At 28.9% G+C, this 21,823-nt stretch overlaps 1 protein-coding gene across 2 annotated transcripts in view; it reads right to left on the minus strand.

Moving 5' to 3' along the window:
• LOC100201473 (uncharacterized) overlaps window positions 1-21,823 on the minus strand; it is a 79,829-nt gene that overhangs the window by 5,477 nt on the left and 52,529 nt on the right. For both annotated transcript variants that reach the window (XM_065796190.1, XM_065796189.1), the window contains exons 7-10: window positions 7,850-8,314; window positions 5,906-6,115; window positions 5,526-5,714; window positions 4,890-5,375 (exon numbers count right to left, since the gene is read on the minus strand). In XM_065796190.1, coding sequence (XP_065652262.1) covers window positions 4,890-5,375; window positions 5,526-5,714; window positions 5,906-6,115; window positions 7,850-8,314 — 1,350 coding nt within the window. The remainder of the gene's footprint in view (window positions 1-4,889; window positions 5,376-5,525; window positions 5,715-5,905; window positions 6,116-7,849; window positions 8,315-21,823) is intronic.

The raw sequence follows: 21,823 nt of genomic DNA on the forward strand, positions 1-21,823 counted from the left end.
CCCACCACTAAAGCAGGGCATGGAACAGGTTGCATAGGATTACATGTTACCAGTAGCAGGGTGATCATAAAAACCATACACCTGACACCTTATAAAACATTAATTAAACATTAACTTCAATTTAATCAAATTCAATGAACTCAATTTAATTATTTTTACATTATTATACATTAATTTCAACTCACTTAAACATTAATTTCCAAAGGTTTTTTTAGAAATACTAAAAGGTAAAACACAATTTTACATTTACTACTAAAGTAAATATTTTTTTTTAAATTTCTTTCTATTAACAAAAATATGAGAATTTCGCACATTTTTGTAATAACATTGAATGATAGCAATTGAAAGCAGATGCCAATCTTAGCAATCATAGCAACAATAGCAACCAAAAGCAAGCGCCAATCTTATATACATAATTGCTGTTTCCACAAGAGAGTGTTTTTGAGCTTTTAGAGCCAGAAAATAATATAAATCTTATGTTTGGATGCTAAATCCATCATAGGTAATTTTTGGTATGGCTGGTTTGGTTAGATATGGTTCGAGGATGGAAATTTTTACCCTGGTTTCTAATAAAATGACTAAAATATGCAGATACAGTACATACATAATTGCTGTTTTCACGAGAAAATGTTTTTGTTTCTGGAGCATGTCTGAGCTAGCTATTAGAACCAGAAGATAATATAAATCCATAAACTTTTAACATATGTTATATGTTAAATCTATCATAGGTAATTTGAAGTATGGCTGGGTTGGCTGTATATGGTTTGGGAATAGAATTTTTTTACATTGGTTTCTAGTAATACTTGACTCTATTATACTGGAACATTTAATACTTTCTTTGACAACCATTGGTATGTGATTGTATTGATGTATATGTATGTATATATGTATATAATCATATGTGTATAAATATATATATATGTGAAAATGTTAGTTCTTTAGGTCATTCACTAGTTCTTAGAAATTTTAATCAAGTCTTTTAATATACTGGTTTTATTTAGTGTTAATTTTGCGCTTCATTTAGTGTTATTTTTTTGGCTCCTTTTTGTAAAGGAGCCATTTTTATCATTAACTTTTTATCATGAACATTTTTATCATAAACATAAACATTTTTATCATAAATAATTTTTATCATAAACTGGCTCCACTAAAAGGTAATTTGCAGACTAATTATTTTTATGGTAATAATATAATGTGATATATATATATATATATATATATATATATATATATATATATATATATATATATATATATATATATATATATATATATATATATATATATATATATATATATATATATATATATATTAGGGTGGTCCTTAAAACAACTTTTTTAAAAAAAATCTGCTCCCACCCCTTAAATGTGTTCTATATAATACGAAAACACTAGGTTTAAATTTTTTTTGAAAAAAACATATTTATAGAGGTCCCCCAAGACCCTTTAATATTTAACGGGTCCCTAATATTTTCAAAAAAAAAGTTTCTCAAAAATAGGTCAACCTGGTACTCAAATGAAGCGCAATTATATAAAAATTTCAAAAATATTATTCATTTTGAAAAATAAATTTGAAGTTTAAACTTATTTATCACAATTATCATGAAAAATTCACTTATTTCATTTTTTGCTAAAAAACAAGATTTTTACGTAGTAAAACCTAAAATAACTTTATTATTTCAAAATGAATGTTATTTTTGAAATTTTTATATAATTTCGCTTCATTTGAGTACCAGGTTGACCTATTTTCGAGAAACTTTTTTTTTTTTTAAATATTAGGGACCCATTAAATATTAAAGGGTTTTGGGGGACCTCTAAAAATATTTTTTATTCAACAAAATTTTAAACCTAGTGTTTTTGTATTATATAGAACACATTTAAAGGGTGGGAGCAGATTTTTTTCAAAAAAATTGTTTTTAGGGCCACCCTAATATATATATATATATATATATATATATATATATATATATATATATATATATATATATATATATATATATATATATATATATATATATATATATATATATATAATGATGTATATAATTGATATTTATACAATGTCATTTGGATTTTTACCTTTACTTTTAACTCATATCTAGACTTGTTAATGACCATATTCTCTTATGTATCTTATTTTCTACTATCTGTTACTTTTTGCGTCTGAGAGCAACAATATATCAACCCATCAAATGAACAAAGAGTTTGTCCACCAACTTTGATGAAAAGTTTATTCCTACCATCAAGTCGTGTAAAAAGCAATAAGTATAAACATTTGATTGAAGTAGAAAAAGAAAAACTTACAAACTTATTTAATGAGAAACTAATAACTAATTTTTCACAATAGGTTTTGTCAAATGTTGAACAACAAACCCTAAACAAAGGTATTTCATTTATTGCGAATTACATTCATGGTAATTTATTGAAGTAGTGGAGAAATTTAATCTATTAAATTTAAGAATGTTTTTTGGAAAAGATGACAAAAATCTGCAAGACCCATTCCGCAAGAAATCACAATGAACACATCCAAATACGAATAACCAAAACATAAATAGAAATTTTTTACAGATTGATCGAGACGTTGAGAAAATTATGAAAAAATCCAAACCCTAAGTTAGGAACAATTTTTTACCAGTAGAGTCTATAACATTGGAGAAACTACATAATAATAAAGAAATCACATTTAAAAGAGCAGATAAAGGTGGTGGGGTTTGTATTCTAGATAAGATACAGTATGAGAATAAAATATAACATCTATTAAATGATGCTAATACTTATAAACTCCTGCCGCAAAATTCAATGCCAAGAATACTAAATGGTGTAAATACTCTAATAGACTACAGGGTTGTCCACTACATAATCGACAAAACAACAGCAAATTTTTTAAGACCTGATACACCCTGTTGCTTATTAAATATAATAACTATCTTTTTACTTTCTTTTTTCCATGCTTTATATAAGGTTACTTTCTATATATATATGTTTGTGTGCCACAAAATTTGAAATAAATTTTTGAAAGCTTTTTTCTCAACCAATTTTGCTCAAATTTTGCACACTTAATCATTTTCGATGACAATACAAGGAAATGGAAAAATTTGACCAAAAAAAGTTAAGTTAACAAAAATTTAATTTGTATTTCCCCATAAGAACACTGAATTAATAAAAAAAAAATTTAAAAACGTAACAGTAATTTTTCCTTCTACAAAAGATAACAAAAAAAGAACTTCTAGGCCCAATAGAATTCTGCTTGCATAAAGCATGGATTTGAAAAAAAAAATTTTTTTTGATTTACTAGTTTTTTATATAGTGAATTTTTTTGTATTATATCTTAGTGTGTATTTACACTAAACTTTTTTTACATTATATATTATTGTTTATAACTGTTAGATTAATTGGATATACTTTTTTTACATGGGTGTCTCTATATCTCAATTCTTTTCTAAAAATTATTGGTGTTGCCTAAATTTGGGAGGGGTGTGAGTGATTGACTTTTCTGTAGTGAAGTCCGAATGTATGTATATATGTGTGTGCATGTGTGTGTGTTTATACATATTTATAAACTTTGTCTTTGTTTTGTTTATACAAAATAAGGTTTTATTTCATTGTTATTAATTTTGTTGTTGATTTTATTATATTTTAAATGTTTATTATTCTTTATCAACATCAATATCTATAGCTTGATTGGTAAGACCCTTGGCCTGTTAAACCAAAAGTTCCTGGCTCAATTTCCGTTCTGAGCATATGACGTTAAGCTTCGTATTTTAAGTTCTATTTTTTTAAACCTTGCGCATTGATCATGATTTTCCATTATGAGTCTGAGTTTATAATTTCTATGACATACACGATGTCTAAATTATAATAATTATTTTTTTACTATATGCTTTACTTTAAAGTTTGTTTTGTTTTGAACATCTGTCCAAAATATCTTTTTAATTTAATTTTTTTATCCTATGTCTTTCCCTAATTTTTCCTTATTTCACTTGGGCTTGACATCTCGGTCTAGTCCTTCGATGCATATTTTTGTATTTTTTTTAAATTTTATAAAAAATTTCTTTCTATTATCAAAAATATGAGAAATTCTCAAATTTTTGTAATAGCATTGAATGATAGCAATTAAAAGCAGGTGCCAATCTTAGCAATGATGGCAATAATAGCAACCAGAAGCAAGTGTCAAATTTTTGGCACCTCCTTCTAATTACTATCATTCTATTAAGTATTTTAAAACCTATAAATAAAAAATATTTGTCACTATTTCTAGAATGTTTATTTAGTTCTTATTCTTAAAGTGATATTTTAACCATTTACATTAACACAACATTTTTTGCAAAATTTTCTAAACCTTTTCCAAATAAAAAATAAAAAATTTCATTAGAAACTTTTCTTTTTTTTTTGTTACATCAAAAGTTTCCCATATATAATCTTTTAAAGAATATAATATTATCTTATATAATATTATCTATTTTACTATAATCTTACTAAGATTTTGAAACAAATTCAAAAAACAAATTGGAAAGTTAAAAAAAAAATAAACAAGAAAGCTGTTTGCATTTTTCAACTTATAATTATAAAATACTTAAAAAGCTGGATGGATTAGAAAAACAAAATATAAATTACTTCAAGGCCTTTAGGCTAATAACAAAACAAAACAAAAAAAAAAGATGAGAACATTGTAGCCAAAACCAATGTTAGACAAAATTATACCTTCATAAATTTGTCGATATTATAAAAAGTATAAAAAAAATTAAAAGTATAAACAATTGCTTAATAACAAGTGTGAAGTAACAGTTGCATAGTTCAAGTTAAGCACTATATTTTTTTAAAATAAAAATTTTCTTTATCAAAATAAAATAGTAAAATTAACCCTGATAACTAATAATAAATATCCTCACCACTAAATCCAGTTATAATTTTAAGATCTTTAATGAAGCCATCTTGTGCAATATACCATGGATCTGCAATATAGACTTTAACATTTGAAAATGATTGTGGTTTTTTATTTATAACGCTATGAACAAGTAACTCATTTAAATATATTGTATACATATAAACTCCATTTGTTTGAAACTGTGATATTTGTAAACTTGACCACTGATTTAGTGGCAGAGGCTGGGTTGTAAAAGTATAATCTTTATTTCCATTAACAACTGCAGAAATATATAACCTCCCCGAGCCGTCACTATGAAACCATACAGCTGGGCATCTATCACCATATTGACCGTAATCCTCTCCAATTGTTAAATGAATAACACTTTTCCATCCTTTTGAATATGAACTGGGTTTTAATTTAAAAGAAACTGAATAGGTTTTTTCTAATAAGGATAGTGTTGCATTCAAGTAAACTTTAATCAACTTCTGCTCAACAGGGTCTACAGTTTCTGTTTTAAAAAAAAATTCAAACTATTATCCAAACAAAGAGAAAAAAGGCTGTTATTTGAGAACCTATCTTTACATATAGTAATAGTTAACTTAGGTTAACATAAAATATTTTTAAAAATTATTTTATTTCTGATGTAAAAATATATAACCTAATTTAACTTTACATATAAAACCAAATTGTAAATCACAAGGAACGTCATTCCAACCAACTGAATTTGCTATCACACAGTCTTCATTTTCTTTATCATTGTTGGGCTCATTTTGTATCCAATTATAGATTAGAGCAGGTGTTTTATCTGACCACTCAAATATGTTTTCATTTATCTGATCATTTAGACCTGATTAAAAAATAATATGTAAGATATAAAAGGTTATGAAATTCTAGCAATTACAAACGTCTGAGACAAATATATTCACTATCACAGACTAGAGAAACAATAATGTTCCATCTACAGACAAGTATAAAATCAACATATATCATGTACAGTTTAGAGTGAAAGTTACTAGTAAAAATACTTATGTACTACACCTATCCAGAAATTTTGATTTTTAATTGTGTCATCTTGAAGCTGATTTTTAACAAACAAATTTTCTGCTTCATCTGCTACACTTAACAAGTCACCTCCATAATTACGACACACTGAATAAGAATCTTGCCATTTTTTTGTAGTTAAACTGTTGAAAAAGTAACAATGGTTTTGATTATATATCCAATCATCCGCACATTTATCACTAAAATCTAAAAAATTTTTTTCGTTATAATTACTTAGAAACAGTGAAAACTTTTATGTTAGTAAATAAAAAACTAAGTATAAATTACATTAATAACCCATTCATTTATCAATTTACCCTTCAGTGAGAACTCTTCAGAATGATTTTTAAACTTTATAGAATGATTTTTATATGTTTTTTTTACTATAATTTTTTTAAATTTGATTAATAGTAAAATTTATTATTGTTACATTTATAATAATTTATCAATAACAAAAAAAGGTTTGTAGAATAAAATTTTTGCTTTTTGCAATTTGTTATCATATGACAAATGACATGAGGGATAGAAAGTGACCAGGGCCCTGGCCCTGACTAAAAATGTATTTTTTTGCAAACCCAGCTCCTTTATTAAAAATTAGACATTTTGCCTAGGCAAAATTATAAGATTTAGCAGGGGTTGATAGCTGGGGCTAGTAAAAAAATTATAATACTTTATATATTATGATTTTATACTTACATATACTATTTATTAAATATATTTTTAAACTCTAATTTACTTCCAACAAGGTTGCAAGCAACCACTATTAAGTTATGAGTTACTTTAATATTTATTCTATTTATAATATTTATATTCTTGTGACAATTCGCTTTATAACAATGGGGGTACAAATTATTTTTGCTTTATAACAATGGGGGTACAAATTATGAGCATCTTAAAAAAAGTAAATAAAAAGTATAAAATGTTGAGAAAAGTAAGATTTTTACTTTAAAGACAAACATTTTAATAATTATAACCCAAATAATGCATCTAATAGTCCAAATCACATTTTACAAGACCAGACAATGTATCATTTTAAATTTCATTCTTGAGCGTCACTTAATAATGGCTTATATCGAATTAGAGTCTCCTAGTATTATATTGGCATAAATTTCTTAAAAATTGACTGAATTAAAAAATTTTAATATTCAAGAATATTATAAAAATGATTTTTTTGGAATTTTTTTTGACACAATGAAGTACTATTCTACAGTTTTAGGGACTCCCATAAATGCTGTATCAAGTTATGCAAGTTACTTGGTAAATGAAAACTATTTTTATAAATTTTTATTATTAAAATAACTATAAAGTTTAAAAAATAAGTTCCTTTTTTATATAGGCTTAATAGGCTTAAAAGTTCAAAAAAAAAGTTCTTTTTTTACTTTTTTCAATTTTTATTGTGAAATTTTAAAAATAAAGAGAGCAAGCACGCAGCATCATCTGGTTTAAATCTCCATTTAGTAAAAACATATATATATATATATATATATATATATATATATATATATATATATATATATATATATATATATATATATATATATATATATATATATATATATATATATAAATATACATACAACAGGGTGTTTGCTAGCCCAATGGTGCCGCGTATAACGTGGAATTCCCAATGGGCTTAAAATTCTTAAAACTCAATGACTTTTTTTTTTTAGAGTAGTTTTTGAGTTTCTAGAAAATTCCCAACGTTTTCTAGAACAACAACGATAAAAATTCCCAATACGGCAAAAACGCGGTATAAAATTTATTTCTGGCTAACGTCCTGTACATACATATACACACACATATATAATGTTAAGAGAGAAAAAATATGTAAAATAGAAACTTTAGAATAAAATCTGTACTTAGGATAAGTAAAAGCTTCAAATAGAAAATTATTACAACAATAAAATTTATAAAATAATGAAAGCAAAATCAGATACTCACATTCATTTTCATTTACAATTTTAAGATCTTTAATAGAACCATCTGCTGCATTATACCAAGGATTTGAAACATAAACATAAACATTTGAAAAAGTTTGAGGCATTGTATTTGTGGTGCTATAAATAACACTTTCATTTATATATATTTTATATTTATATAATCCATTTTGTTTAACTTGTGAAATTTTAATATTTGACCACACATTTAGTGGTAGTATATCCGTGTATACTTGAAAGTTTACATATCCATTCACTGCAGAATAAATGTACAATCTTCCGGATAGAGTCCATACACTAGAAATTCTGTCACCATAACTCCCAGAGTTGCTCCCAATGGTTAAATGAATAACATTTTTTTCATATTGTGTTATTGATCTGAGATATAGCTTAAAAGAAACAGAGTATGTCTTTTCTAAAGATGTCAATGTTGCAAGCAAATTATTGCTGGTCAATATACGCTCATTGACTAAAAACAAAAGAAAAATATGCAAAACATAAACATAAATATTGTCTTCTACATTTAGCAAAAATTTTATAAATAAAAAACTCTTAAATTAACATTCTAAAAACTGTTGCTGACATTTTTTGCATAACAACACTTTTGACTTGAATTTTCTTGATTTATCACCACAAAAATAGATTTAAAAAGACTCAACACAATGCTTAGAGTGCTTGTTAAATTTATGTATAAGGTTTCAAAATCAAACCCCAAAATGCCATTTGTACCAAAAAAAAAAGTAATTATTATAATTTCCAGTACAATAGAGTCAAGTATTACTAGAAACCAGTGTAAAAATTCTATCCCTGAACCATATGAACCTCAAAAAATTTATCCCTTGTTTATCTTCAGACTAACAAAACTTTTATTATCTTCAAAATGTATAAAATAAAAAGTTAACTTAGTTTTAAATACTTTTTAATTTAACTTTGCATTGGTTAAATGGATGGCAACAAAAGCATCCGCCATACTAAGTGTTAAACTTAACCAAGTAGACCTTTCATGGTGATTATAAATTTGATGATTAAATATGATTTACTTTACATTTTAAGTGCCCAAGTTCTTGATCTTTTTCTGTTAATTCCTCAAAACATTTAATTTTCTTGATTTTGGTAAACTTTACTTCGTGACAATCTTTATTTAATGCTTTTCCAATGCAACATTGAGTTAGATCTAACAATGCACTATTAATTACTATATAAAAAGATATATTTAAATAAAAGTTTTGAATAAAAATCAAGATTTCCATGAGTTTTGGCACAACAAATATGAAAGTATAAATTTTATATATGTAAAAAAAAGATATAAAAAGAACACACCATAACTTGTTCATCTGTGTAAGGAGAAGTGTTCAATTACAACTTTTTCTGTGGCAAGTTCTGAGCAAAAATGTGCATGTTAATAAGTAAAAGGACAATGATGGGGGAGATGGGAAAGGGTGCTAGAACTATTTAAAAACTGAGTTTTTAATTCAGGCTTGATTTAAGACTTATTTCTAGTACTGATTATGAAATACTTTTGCATATATACATACTTTGTATTACAATATATAATACAAACTAAAGTACATCAATAACTTTATTTTTATTGTTTTTAATGCATTGTGTGCAAACTCTATTGTTCTGATCACCTAGGTTACCAGTGGTTTGAAGTGAACAAAACATGTGTTCACTAATAAGGTTTTTATTTTTAGAAAAACTAGAAATTTCAAATGACCATATCAACTACAAAAAATGTTTTATTCTGATATTATCAGAAATTGGTGAGGTGGTCCATTAGAGGTGTTCAAAATTTGGTCATGGAGAAATTTTCATTAACAAATAGGCAATTTTTTGTGGACTATAATAAAGAAATGAAAAACTGTTTGTTTTTTAAATTATTTTTTTACCTAACGCTGGCCTCATAAAATTTTCTAAAAAACTTTATCTAATAAACTGTATAATATACCGGGAAAAAAGTAAAAAAACTGGATACTATTTTAACGTAAGAATGTTTATGTTATTTTAGACGAATACCAAGAATTATTATTGTAGGTTCATTTTTATGCTTTGCGCCAGACCTGTAACTATTGTTGACACTTTTTACCGGTTGCAACCAACCAATCAATGAAACCCAAGTTTTTCTGGCGGTGGTCTTCTGATGAAGACCACCGCCAGAATCCGAGTTCTATTTTCATCGCCAGAATCCGAGTTCAATCTTCTGATGAAGATAGAACTCGGTTTGCCCGTAGAAACCGGGTGGGCATTTGTCCCCCCCCCCCCCTCCTCCCCAATAATTTTTTAAATAAATAATTTTGAAGTCAGTTTTTAGAAAAAGCAAGCAATTACAAATTAAGAAATCAAAAAGAAAAAAAAAAAAGAAAAGAAAAGATCTAATTTTTTACCCGAATTTTTGGCGAAAATTCCTTTGACAATAATTTGAATTATTTATGTTCACGCATGAATACTTTTTTAACAAATGAAACAATTACCAATTACAACTTTACAATCACAACGAAGAAGGGAAGGTTAAACACATTTAATGATAGTTTAAAGAAAATGTTTCCTTTCTTAACGCAGATCAAAGATGAGCTCCTCAAATGTACTATTTGTCAAAGCCTATTTGACATTAGTCGTAATCGTGGACGGTCTGCAATTGAAGATCATTGCAAATCTATCAAACACAAAATGGCATTGGATGCTTTTATATCGTAAACAAAATCACAAAGTTGACGAAGAGTCAAAGCTTTGGTCAAAATGAAAAAATATTAGCCATTCAAGAAGGAACAGTTGCATTCTACACAGTCAAACACAACAATAGCTTTAGAAGTGCTTATTGTACATCAAAGCTAATTAAGAAATTTTATAATCCAAGATTTGCTTATGCGCGTACAAAATATTAGGCAATAATTGTAAATGTGTTCAAGAAATATTGTGAAACTAACTAAGAAAATGCATTATTAAAAGCATTGTATGTATCAATTCTTTCTGATGCATCAAACCACAAGGACGTTAAAATGTATCCAATTTTGGCTCGTTATTTTAATGTTAAAGAGGGAGTGCCAATTCAGTTGATTAACATGGATTGTGTAAATAGAGAAATATCAAATATTGTATCAGAAGTTATTTTTAAATGCATTAGTGCTAACAATATTTTTTCAAAAGTTTTGGCTATTTCTGCAGACAACACCAATACTAATTTCGGAGATCAAAAACGAAACGGTAATAACTATATTCACAAAAAGTTAATCGTTAAGCTAAACCGTAAAATCATTGGTATCGGCTGCAATGCTCATATTTTATCTAACGCAATAAACTCTGCATCTGGTTGTTTTGAAAATTTGAATACCAAGGTGACAATGAAGTGTATTACTTTGCAATCATTTAAAAGATCGTTTACACAAAAATTTATGCATTTGATCTTTAAACGCTTTTGCTGGCAAACAGGAAACTTTTAAATCAACAAACTGGCGAGAATGTTTGTTTGGTACCTTTAAAGTATATATTGTGGTTAAGGGCAGGGTGATAAATTTTTTTTAAGTAATCACAAAAAAAAAAAAACTGTTATCTTTATAGGTTTCAAAACATCATTTTAATATTGTATAAACAAAATTAATAATATAGCCTTCATTAACCAATTAATTTAAATTGTTGGTGATCTAAATCAAAGGGTGATTTCTCCCAATCAAATAGGTTTTCGATGACATGAATTTGATCAGAACTACTTTCATTTACTGTTAAATGAGTATCATTGTTTTCATCGTCATTTCTATTTTCCTCAGAAGTAGTGTTGATCATGTTTCTAAACACGCATTTGTGACGCTTAAAACTTGCTTTAGAAGCGTGATAAATTTTGCAGGTTTTGCAAGTTCTTCGATCAATTTTTTGTTGTGAAATTGATGGGCAGTGCAAATCAAAGGAAGCTTCCATCAAAGTTTTTGAACTTATATATCCCAAGCGCTGCGCTAGAGAAGAAAAGTAAGGTTTAGGAATACTTCGTGCTACCTTCGGCTCAAGAATAAAAATTCCTTCAGCAGCATGAGACATTACAGCTGGAGATGGTAAAAAACGTTGAGAGAAATATTTTTTCCATGAACTTTGCTAAGGTTTACAGCAATTCGGAACATCACACTTAACGATCATTAAAAAATACTGACTTTGTCTTGATTTTCAATCCATTTTGAATCTTGCTCTGGTATTGGTGACAGTTGGGAAGGTTCAACATATTCAGCACAAACAGAATAGCTATCAATTACTATATCAGACTATACCTCAGCTACAGTTTCTGCAGCTCTAGCAAAAATTCTAAATCAACGTTAATTGTTTTTCCAGATGCATTTAGATGTGTCCCAAAATGATCATGTGGCAAAAGCAATCCTGCTAACTCTCGACTCAGCGGAGCCATACGCTGTTCAACCCTGCTATATGCTGAATAATGAGGTTCCTGTTAGATAGACATCCAAATCCCATTTTATAAATCTTGCAATTGCAACTTGCAATGGTTTGGGAAACCTTGGATTTTCATCAGGGGCTCCATCACATGCAGCAACAAATATAGGTTTTACCTGACCTTCTGGAGTACAAATGTGAAGCTTAAAATTTTCAATTGAAACAAGACGCTCTAAATCACGGCTATGAGTAAAAGCAGTGCTGCTATCATGTTTCATAGATCTAATAACAATATACGTTGGTCCAGAATATGACACTACGTCAACAAATTTGTTTGGATCAATAATAAAAGCTGCATAAACAGACGGTATAAGTTTATGTCTGGAAGCCACTAAAAAATCATGATCTGGCAAACGTACTTGATAATCAAGATGCATCAAAATTGGTGATTGTTTTGTTGCAGCTGCTAATCCTAATGATACTTTGGCTTTGTTGTCAAGACTTAAATAAAAGTATGAATCTGGACCAAACATTGAACAAATTCCATCCATGTATTGCATGCACGCAAATGTAAATCCAGCATCGATATGCCTATCACGAGCTGTATAAGCAGTCCTGATCAATTTCACAGGAACTGTCTTAATGTGACGTATTCCCTCAAGTGTGTTTGATTGCTTAGGCATCAGTCCTAAATAAGTTGCAGATCGCGATAAACAATAACCCAGTTTTAGTTGGCTTTTATTTAAGTCATCAAGTGTCTTACATGAACGTAACTCCTGCGATCTTCGTCGATCGCTAGCAGCGGCACCTATTGATGCAATGTTAACGATGACATTAGTAAGATCTGGCTTATCTTCAATTACAGCTGGTCTACCATTTTTTTCTCTATTGAATTTTGAAAGTTTTGATTTTAAGTAGGGCGTGTCATCAACAATATCATTAAGTGTTCGTTTCAAACTTGCTCACCGTTGTCTTTGACGGATTGCCTTGCGTTTCATTTTTTTAAGACAGGTTTGTTTTATTTTTATTTGCTTTTCTACAAAAAATTGATTTTATTTTAAGTTCGTCAGTTAACAATTATGCACGGCGCACATTTACCAATGTTAACAGCTGCTCTTTTAACTGCGAAATTTCAGTTTGAATTTTCTCTTGTTGGGAAGTATGAGGTTTTTGCGACTGATCAATTGGTGCTTTTGTTTGTGGTTTTTGACTTTTTTGAATATCAAATTTAGAAGAAGTAGCTAGTGTTTCATCGATTACAAAATCTATTTTGTCTGCTTCATCGAATGTTAACAAAGCTTCTGGTCCCTCATCTGATATTTTCGTTTATGAGAGGAAGTTTCACTGCAATAGATTGATTCTTTGATGTTTTAACATTAGACAAAAAAGACATCAACTTACTTTTGCTTTCCATTGTTTTTCGTGTGAGTTCTTTTAAAACTGATTCATACGTCAATTCTTAATTTAATACCACAATTTATTAGCTTCCTTCTGTTGCCCCTGTTTACTTTTTTGTGGCATAGCTTTTCCTACTTGTTGGTAAATAATTTTGTACTTTTCATTATTATTCATTTTAATAATTTCCCCTTCAAACTAATTGTTCACAATTTAAATTTACAAAGTACAATAAATGCAAACGGGGGTTGTTTGTTTAGTTTTGAAATAATTTATAGTATCTTATTTTCATTATAAAATATTTTTTGAAAATAAAGTTTATAAAATTGTAAAAAATACTTTTAATATAACAATTTCAAAAATTATTATTTAAAGTTTAACAATACTTTAAAACTTTAGCTTTTAAACTTGTTACCCTTAGCAACACTGTTATCTCGCTAATTAATTAAAAATTAAAATATGAAGAAATTCCAAAATTCTTTTTATACTTCATATTGTTTTTGAAAAGCAATGAGCAATTATTTTATTTAAATGGAACGTTTTGAAATATAAAGAATATCACCGCTTTTTGATGACTTATTATTTTGACTCGCTTCCGTCGTACTTTATGGAAGATTCCTAATATTTAAAATTCTAAAATAATGTTGTTGTTTTTTTATAAATTTTAACGTTTATACTCATAAAGAGAAAAGAGAAGGGGGTACTTCAAAAGCGTACGTGCTTTTCAAAGGGGGGAGGGGGCTTAAAATACGCATGGGAACAAGTGGAGGGGGGTCAATTTTTCGAAATTTTTGGCGTACGTACTTTATGGACAACCCCTTACTGTTCGAGTTTCCAGTTTAGAAAATTTCTGCGATGAGGCCGGTGTGGAATATCAAAAATTGCTAGTATTCTCAATAGTTCGTTGGTTGGCCTTACTTCCAGCTATCGAAAGAGTGCTTAAGTTATATCAGCCACTAAGATCATACTTTTTAAGCTTAAAAAATTGTCCGAAACTTTTATTTGACTTTTTCAATAACGAAATGGGTAAAATAGTATTGTTTTTTATTCACAGTCAAGCCAATATTTTTTATAACACGGTAAAAAAAATTGAGAAAGGTGATATTTCTGCTGCTGAAGTTGCGGTAGTATTAAGGATTTAAAAGATCAGATAAAATCTAGAAAAGAAGAAAAATTTCTACTTTTCATGGTAAGACAGCATTTGCAAGTTACCGAAGAAAGTAGTCATCATTTGAAAAACCAATTTCTGAAAGAAGTAGACATTTTTTTACAGTTTCTGTCTAGAGTATATAGATCAGTGGATGCGTCACTTTAATCAGGTGGATGTTTTTAAGTGGTCTTTACTTAACTGTAAAGTTGAATAGATTGAAATTATTAAAACTATAACTTTTTTGAAAAAATCAATAGAAGTCACATTCTATGACAATGAATTGTTCGACTAAATTTGGAAAACTAGTTTGTATTGCACAAAGGAATAGTTTTCTTCTTGGAACTCACAGTCTGTTGAATGTGACAAGCGATGGATTGAAATTTTTTCTCATTTCGAAAATAATCACGTTCCTCATAACAATTTGTTAAAATTGGTGGAAGCCGCTTTATGTTTGCCATGTACAAACGCTTCCGTAGAGCGATTGTTTTCGATTACCAATGATATTTGGACGGAAAGGAAATCCCAACTTACAATGAGAACTTTGGCAGCTATTTTGTTTGTTAAATTTAATTTAAGAAAATATAGCTGCTCAGAATTTGCAGAAAAAATTGAAAAAGATGACATGTTGCTGAAAACAATTCATTCTTATGAAAAATATTTGTGATTTAAAAATGCAAATATTTTTTAATACTTTTTCCATAATTTTATTTCTTCGCTATTTTAAAATAAATAAACGAGTTTTTAGTAAAACCCATTTGAACCTGGCCCGTAGGCACTGCGGGAGCGAGGGGGCACGTGCTCCCTTGCGCTTTGTCCTGTTTGGCCACTAAAAAATTGAAATTTAAGGGCAAGGCGAAACTGTCTTGAAAATATAAAAAAATATAATTATTCATTTTATTAAATTTGTGCAAAATCTTATCAAAAAAGAGGTGAATATAGACGCTAAAAAAATTGCCCATGGGCGTCTTTATTTTTATTTTATTTTTGGCGCCTCTTGAAAAAGTGCACCCTCTCTAAAGAAACAGTGTTTAATTCAGGCTACGGGCCTGATTTAAATACCATTTGTATTTATACATACCAAATTTATTCCTTGTACGCGTCTGGTATTTTTCAATTATGGTCACCTTAACTTTAGCTTATCTTTTTCAAACGAAGCTAACGTGATAAATGAGAATGATAGCTCTAAAGTCTATGCTATTGAATCAAATAGCACTTTAGAAGGCAGATTAAATATATTAACTGTTCCTTACCAGGCAAAAGATGCTACATTTCCCATTTGTTTTAGACCATCTTTGTTAAAAGATGCTGACGTGACAAATGAGAATGAGAACTCCAAAGTCTCTGCTATTGAATCAAATAGCGCTTTAGAAGACAGATTGAATATATTAACTGATCCTTACCAGCCAACAGACTTTACATTTCCCAAAAGGAGAATTAATGGTGTAATACGCCGTTTCTCAGCCAAGTCGTTCAAAACCTATCCATGGCTCCATTATGACGTTTGTACTGATTCAGCGTATTGCATCACATGCATTAAAGCTGTTCGTTTAAATGCTATCTCTTCCTCGAAAAAAAAATCTGTATTCACCACAAAAGGATTCATTAATTGGAAAAATGCCACAAATAAATATAGTGCTCATGAGATTTCTTATTCGCATAAAGAGGCAACATTGCGTGTTTTGAAGGCTCCAACAGAGTGCGGGAATGTTGGGGCTATCATTTTTAATGATAGAATTATTAAACTATAGAATTATCAATTCTATAGTTTCTAAGTCAAGCAATTGCGCTAAGAGGTGACTGGGACAAAGAATCAGGATCAGAGGTAAATTTAAATTTTTATCAACTACTGATGACAAATTCTGATTATAAAGACAAAAGTTTAATAAAATAGTTGGATGTATATATATATATATATATATATATATATATATATATATATATATATATATATATATATATATATATATATATATATATATATATATATATATATATGTATATATATATATATATGTATATATATATGTATATATATATATATATATATATATATATATATATATATATATATATATATAATATATATATATATATATATATATATACATATATACACATATATGTTATTTATGTATTTACGTTAATTATCAACGTAAATTTTTCAGATAATGGTACATAGGATGTTGCGCGATATCTCATCAAAAATCCAGCTAGCAGGGTTTTATACAATCATGGTAGATGAGACTTGTGATTCATCTAATCTTGAACAACTTGTTATCTGTTTTCGCTTGGTGGATGACGTCACGGAGAAATTTTAACTTACAAATAGGCATTTTTTTGCGGACTATAATGAAGAAAAGAAAAACTGCTTTTTTTTTTTTTTACCTTACACTGGCCTCATTAAATTTTCTAAAAAAAATTTTTTTTCATAAATTCCACAATATACCGGGAAAAAAATAAAAAACTGGATACTATTTTAACGTATAAATGTTTATGTTATTTAAAAGACATATACCAAAAATTATCATTGTAGGTTCATTTTCATGCTTTGCGCCAGACCTGTAATTATTTTTGACACTTTTACCGGGTGCAACCAACCAATCAATGAAATCCAATTTTTTTGGCGATGGGTCTTCTGATGAAGATAGAACTCGGATTTTTTTATGTATGCTTAAATAATTTATAGAAATAAAATAATCAGCAGTATATTTTGATAAACCGCCTTTAAAAAAAAAAAAGGAAGGGGGAGGAGCCCACCCAGTCAATCTCTTTTATATAATAAACAAACAATGGTGAAAGTGTATTAAAAAAATTTATAAAAATCAACAAAAAATAATTAACTAGCAGTCATTAGCAGCCTCATGGTTACCAAACAGCTGTTCTACAGCATTAGCATTAGAAAACAAATCAGTGCTGCTATCTGGTTCAGAATCACATTTCACAGAAGCTGAATGCATTTACATCTTATATGACAGGAAACTCTTTCAAAAGTTGAGCTGGTGTTTTCTGTTCAGCTTATTTGCGGGAGGCAAATAGTCTTTGAGGAAAGCACAGTCCAGTTGATTTTAAATTTGAGCAGCTTTTGCAGCTTATACTCAGACTTAACCTGACACACTGTTTTCTGTACCAGCTTTATGGCCCTCTCGCTTCAATCATTAACGACAGCCAAGTTTTTGACATACGACTGGAACTCCAAATAATAAAAATCGATATTCCAGGAGCTAGCTGGATAAATCATCCATTTGGATATTTTTGTCATAGCCTAAAATCTCAAATTAGCCATTAATCAACAGTGATGAAGTCAACCAGTTCTGGCTGCTTTTCAAGTACAGACATGTCTTTTGTTTCAGGTAAGAAACCTTTATTGTTATGTCTATCCATGTCATAGTCATTTGGTATGGATATGTTAAAGAACCTTTTGGTGATCATCTTTTTTTTTTTTTTTTTTTTTAATTTTTTTATTTTAGGTGCCCCAAGAATTCCTAACGGTCTTGTCACAGAGCACCGCGGAAGTGCATTTAACCAGGAAGTTCACACCTCCTTCCTTACCGTGACGCGAAAATATGCCCAAAGCTCGTTTCGAACGTGGATCTTCTGCATATAAAGCAAGCGTTCTAACCACTGCGCCACGGCCGCACAAATCTCCTTTTCTTGTTCAGTGATTGAATCATCTGAATTCTGCCAGCACAATGGGAAAAAACATTAGATCCAGGTACCAGCTATGGTTTCCCCATGGTTTGAACACTGCACTTGCAGCAGCTTTATCCTCAACATACCAGGACATCTTCCAAATAGAATTCAAGTCCTGATTATATATTATATATTTTTGTACTTTTGTAATTATATAGTTTTAATGCATTTTTTGAAATTTAGTAATAGTCAATTTATAAACTTAACTTATAAACTTAGTTAATTTATAAACTTAACATTTATGTTTTGTTTGAATACCTGTAACGGAGCAATGCCTGGTTTCTCATTAGTCAGAAACTTGGGTGCATAGAAGATAGCAATAACTTGTCCATGCACAGAATCTTTAAGAAGGTGAATTTTCAGGTAATAAATACCTTTGGCCATGAATCTGGCATGGTGCATAGCACCAGGTTTCTTAAATTTGCAGATATAGCTTTGGCCCAGATACATAAGACATAAATCTGCTAGCTCATTGAAGCCATCTCTTCCTACCAGTCTAAATTTTTTATTATATTTTTATTGAATTTTTCCTAAATCTAGATACTATAACGCAATGAAAAAAATGCTACTAAAAATGATTATTTAGAGTTTTAATAAATGTCTTCCTACTATAATTTTAAACTAACCTCTAAATTTTTAAAAGCTTTGGTTTTTGCTATCTCCATAAGTTTGTTCTTTGCTTCAATGGCTTGAGGTTCTAGTCAAGTTCCGCAAACAGATTTCCATTTAAACCTATTCAGCTGCAATTTTCAGTATCAATGGAATGCCATTGTTTATAAAGCAATTTAAAAAGAGGATTTTCAGAACCAACAATGGCCTTGCAACCAATAGCCTTTCCGAAATAATTGATGTGGACCTCTTCTACGTGGTGACGGCAGGCCAACATCTGTAAGGGCTTGCCAAGGTCAGATCTTAGTCTTAAAAGTACATTGTGTTCTTTCATTTTATACTTATCGCAGTTAAATCATAATCAATATTTCTGTAGCCTTACATAATTGCTATAGTACTTTAAAAATTCAAACAATAAAGTTAGTAATAAGATTTTGAAATAATATTCTTATTTTTATTCACCTATATATAGTTCCACGCAGTTTACCAGTATTGCTGCTGGTAGTATTAAAGCATATAGAGTGCACATTGTCCATCTCCTTCAAAAGCCCCTGATTGCATTAAACTTGTTTAGGCCAGTGCCTGAATCAATGCCTGGTACACCTAGCAGACAATTTTTGCCATCAAAACTTACGAGTACACAGATATTTTGCCATCAAAATGTAATTCAAGCTTGCCATCCTTGTGGTTGATGTGATACTACAATAATATTTTTCAAATAAACTTTTCAAAATCTTCATCAAGTATATTTTTTATTCTAAACACACTTGAATATGAAAGAGGCAGCTTATCTGGGTTATCTCCCCCTTCAATAACCAACTTTGTTAGAGTAGCACTGATTTTATTGGCAGGTATGTTGAATCCCAGAGCTGTTCTCATTGTGTTATGTATGGTGTCTTTGCTAATGTCAAAATGTTGAGATTGAGAATTTGGTGTGTTTTTTTTTGGCAGAACTAGGCTGATATTCATTGCCACTGAATGTGTCAGATGAATTTGAAGTATTAAGTACTGAATCCTGAGCATCTACAATGGAAGGTATTCTATTAGTCACTCTTTCCAGATCTCTCTTTTATTTTTGCTTTTAATAGTCAGCTCTGGCTTTGCCCAGATCTTTGTAACACATCTTTCGATCTGTTTTCTGATCTCTGATGAACGCCATTTGCTTTGTCTTCCTTGAATATAAACTTATCCATCTTGATAGCTTTAAGTGTCTTGTGGTCAGTTCTTGCCCAAAATAGTCCTATAAAAAGTAAAGCAAGTTAAGTTAGTTGATATAATAAAATTACAATTTCTTTGTTGTTATGATTGGCTTTTTTTTTGGGTTGTGAGAGCTGCAATAACCACTACCACTGTCAACAGGCTCTAATTCTCTCTTTCTTGTTTTAATTTTTTTAGCTTTATTAATAATTTAAATGATTTACATTGAATATTTTACATAATTGCTTAAAACTTACCACTCTCTACAATAAAAAACTAACAACTCTCTACAAATCTTCTATTATTACTAAACAAATCTTATCTATTTTTAATTTTTTTATGACTTCAAGATTTCATTTAGAAAAAACATAATTGCATCATTAATAATAAAGCAACCATATTTTTTCTTGTTAAACACGTTTCTGTTTTCTTGCTAGTACTGCTAAATCCACTCCTATCCTAATCGGTTATTTCTAATAACGAGAAAATATAAATAAATTGAAATAACCAAAAACGGTTGAGAAAGGTCTTCCCCCTCCTCCCTTTTTTTTATAGAGATTGACTGAGGTCAGCTCCCCCCCCCCTCCTTTTTTTGTTTTATTTTAGGCGGTTAATCAAAATAAACTGCTGATTATTTTGTTTCTATAAATTATTATGTATTAATTATACATTGAAAAAATCCGAGTCATATCTACATCAGAAGACCTACCGCCAGAAAAACCTGGATTTCATTGATTGATTGGTTACAGATCTGGCGCAAAGCATGAAAATGAACCTACAATGATAATTTTTGGTATATGTCTTTTAAATAACATAAACATTCATTTGTTAAAATAGTATCCAGTTTTTTTATTTTTTTTCCCGGTATATTAAGCCATTCATAAAAAAAAAGTTTTTTTTGAAAATTTTATGAGGCCAGGGCGAGGTAAAAAATAAAATTAAAAAAAAAAAAGTGTTTCATTTCTTTATAACAGTTCGCAAAAAATTGCCTATTTGTTAGTAAAAATTTTTTCATGACATAATTTTAGAACACCCCTAGTGGTCCATGTTGGACTTTAAAAGTCTAACATGGACCGCCTCAAATGTTAATGAAACTAGGTTGTTTTATATCAATAAGAAAAGCAATTCCTGATAATTTCAGAATAACGCCTTTTTTCTAGTTGATATGACCAGTTGATATAGTCTAGTTGATATGACCAGCCTTTGATATGACCAGTTTTCTAGTTGATATTTATGATTTTTCTAAAGATAAAAACTTTTATAGCGAAAACATGTTTTCAGCGATGTACCCAGGCCGATTTTTATACCGGTATACCGGTATGGATCCCAAGTTTCTGCCCAAACTCAATTTAAAACAATTTTATATTAGCACCAAGTTTGTCACAACAACAATTTTTTATAACTTATTGTCTTGTTTTGTGATAAAATTTGTTATGATATTTACAAAATTGTTATCAATGTCGTTTAGAAAAAGCAACATTTGATGAACGACTTTAATACAGATTATATATGTATTTTAAGTCAATCAGAATACTTAATTTGAATTCACGCGGATGAAATATGGAAATA

The sequence above is a fragment of the Hydra vulgaris genome, chromosome 04 (genome assembly GCF_038396675.1).
Source record: "Hydra vulgaris chromosome 04, alternate assembly HydraT2T_AEP".
Lineage (NCBI taxonomy): Eukaryota > Metazoa > Cnidaria > Hydrozoa > Anthoathecata > Hydridae > Hydra > Hydra vulgaris.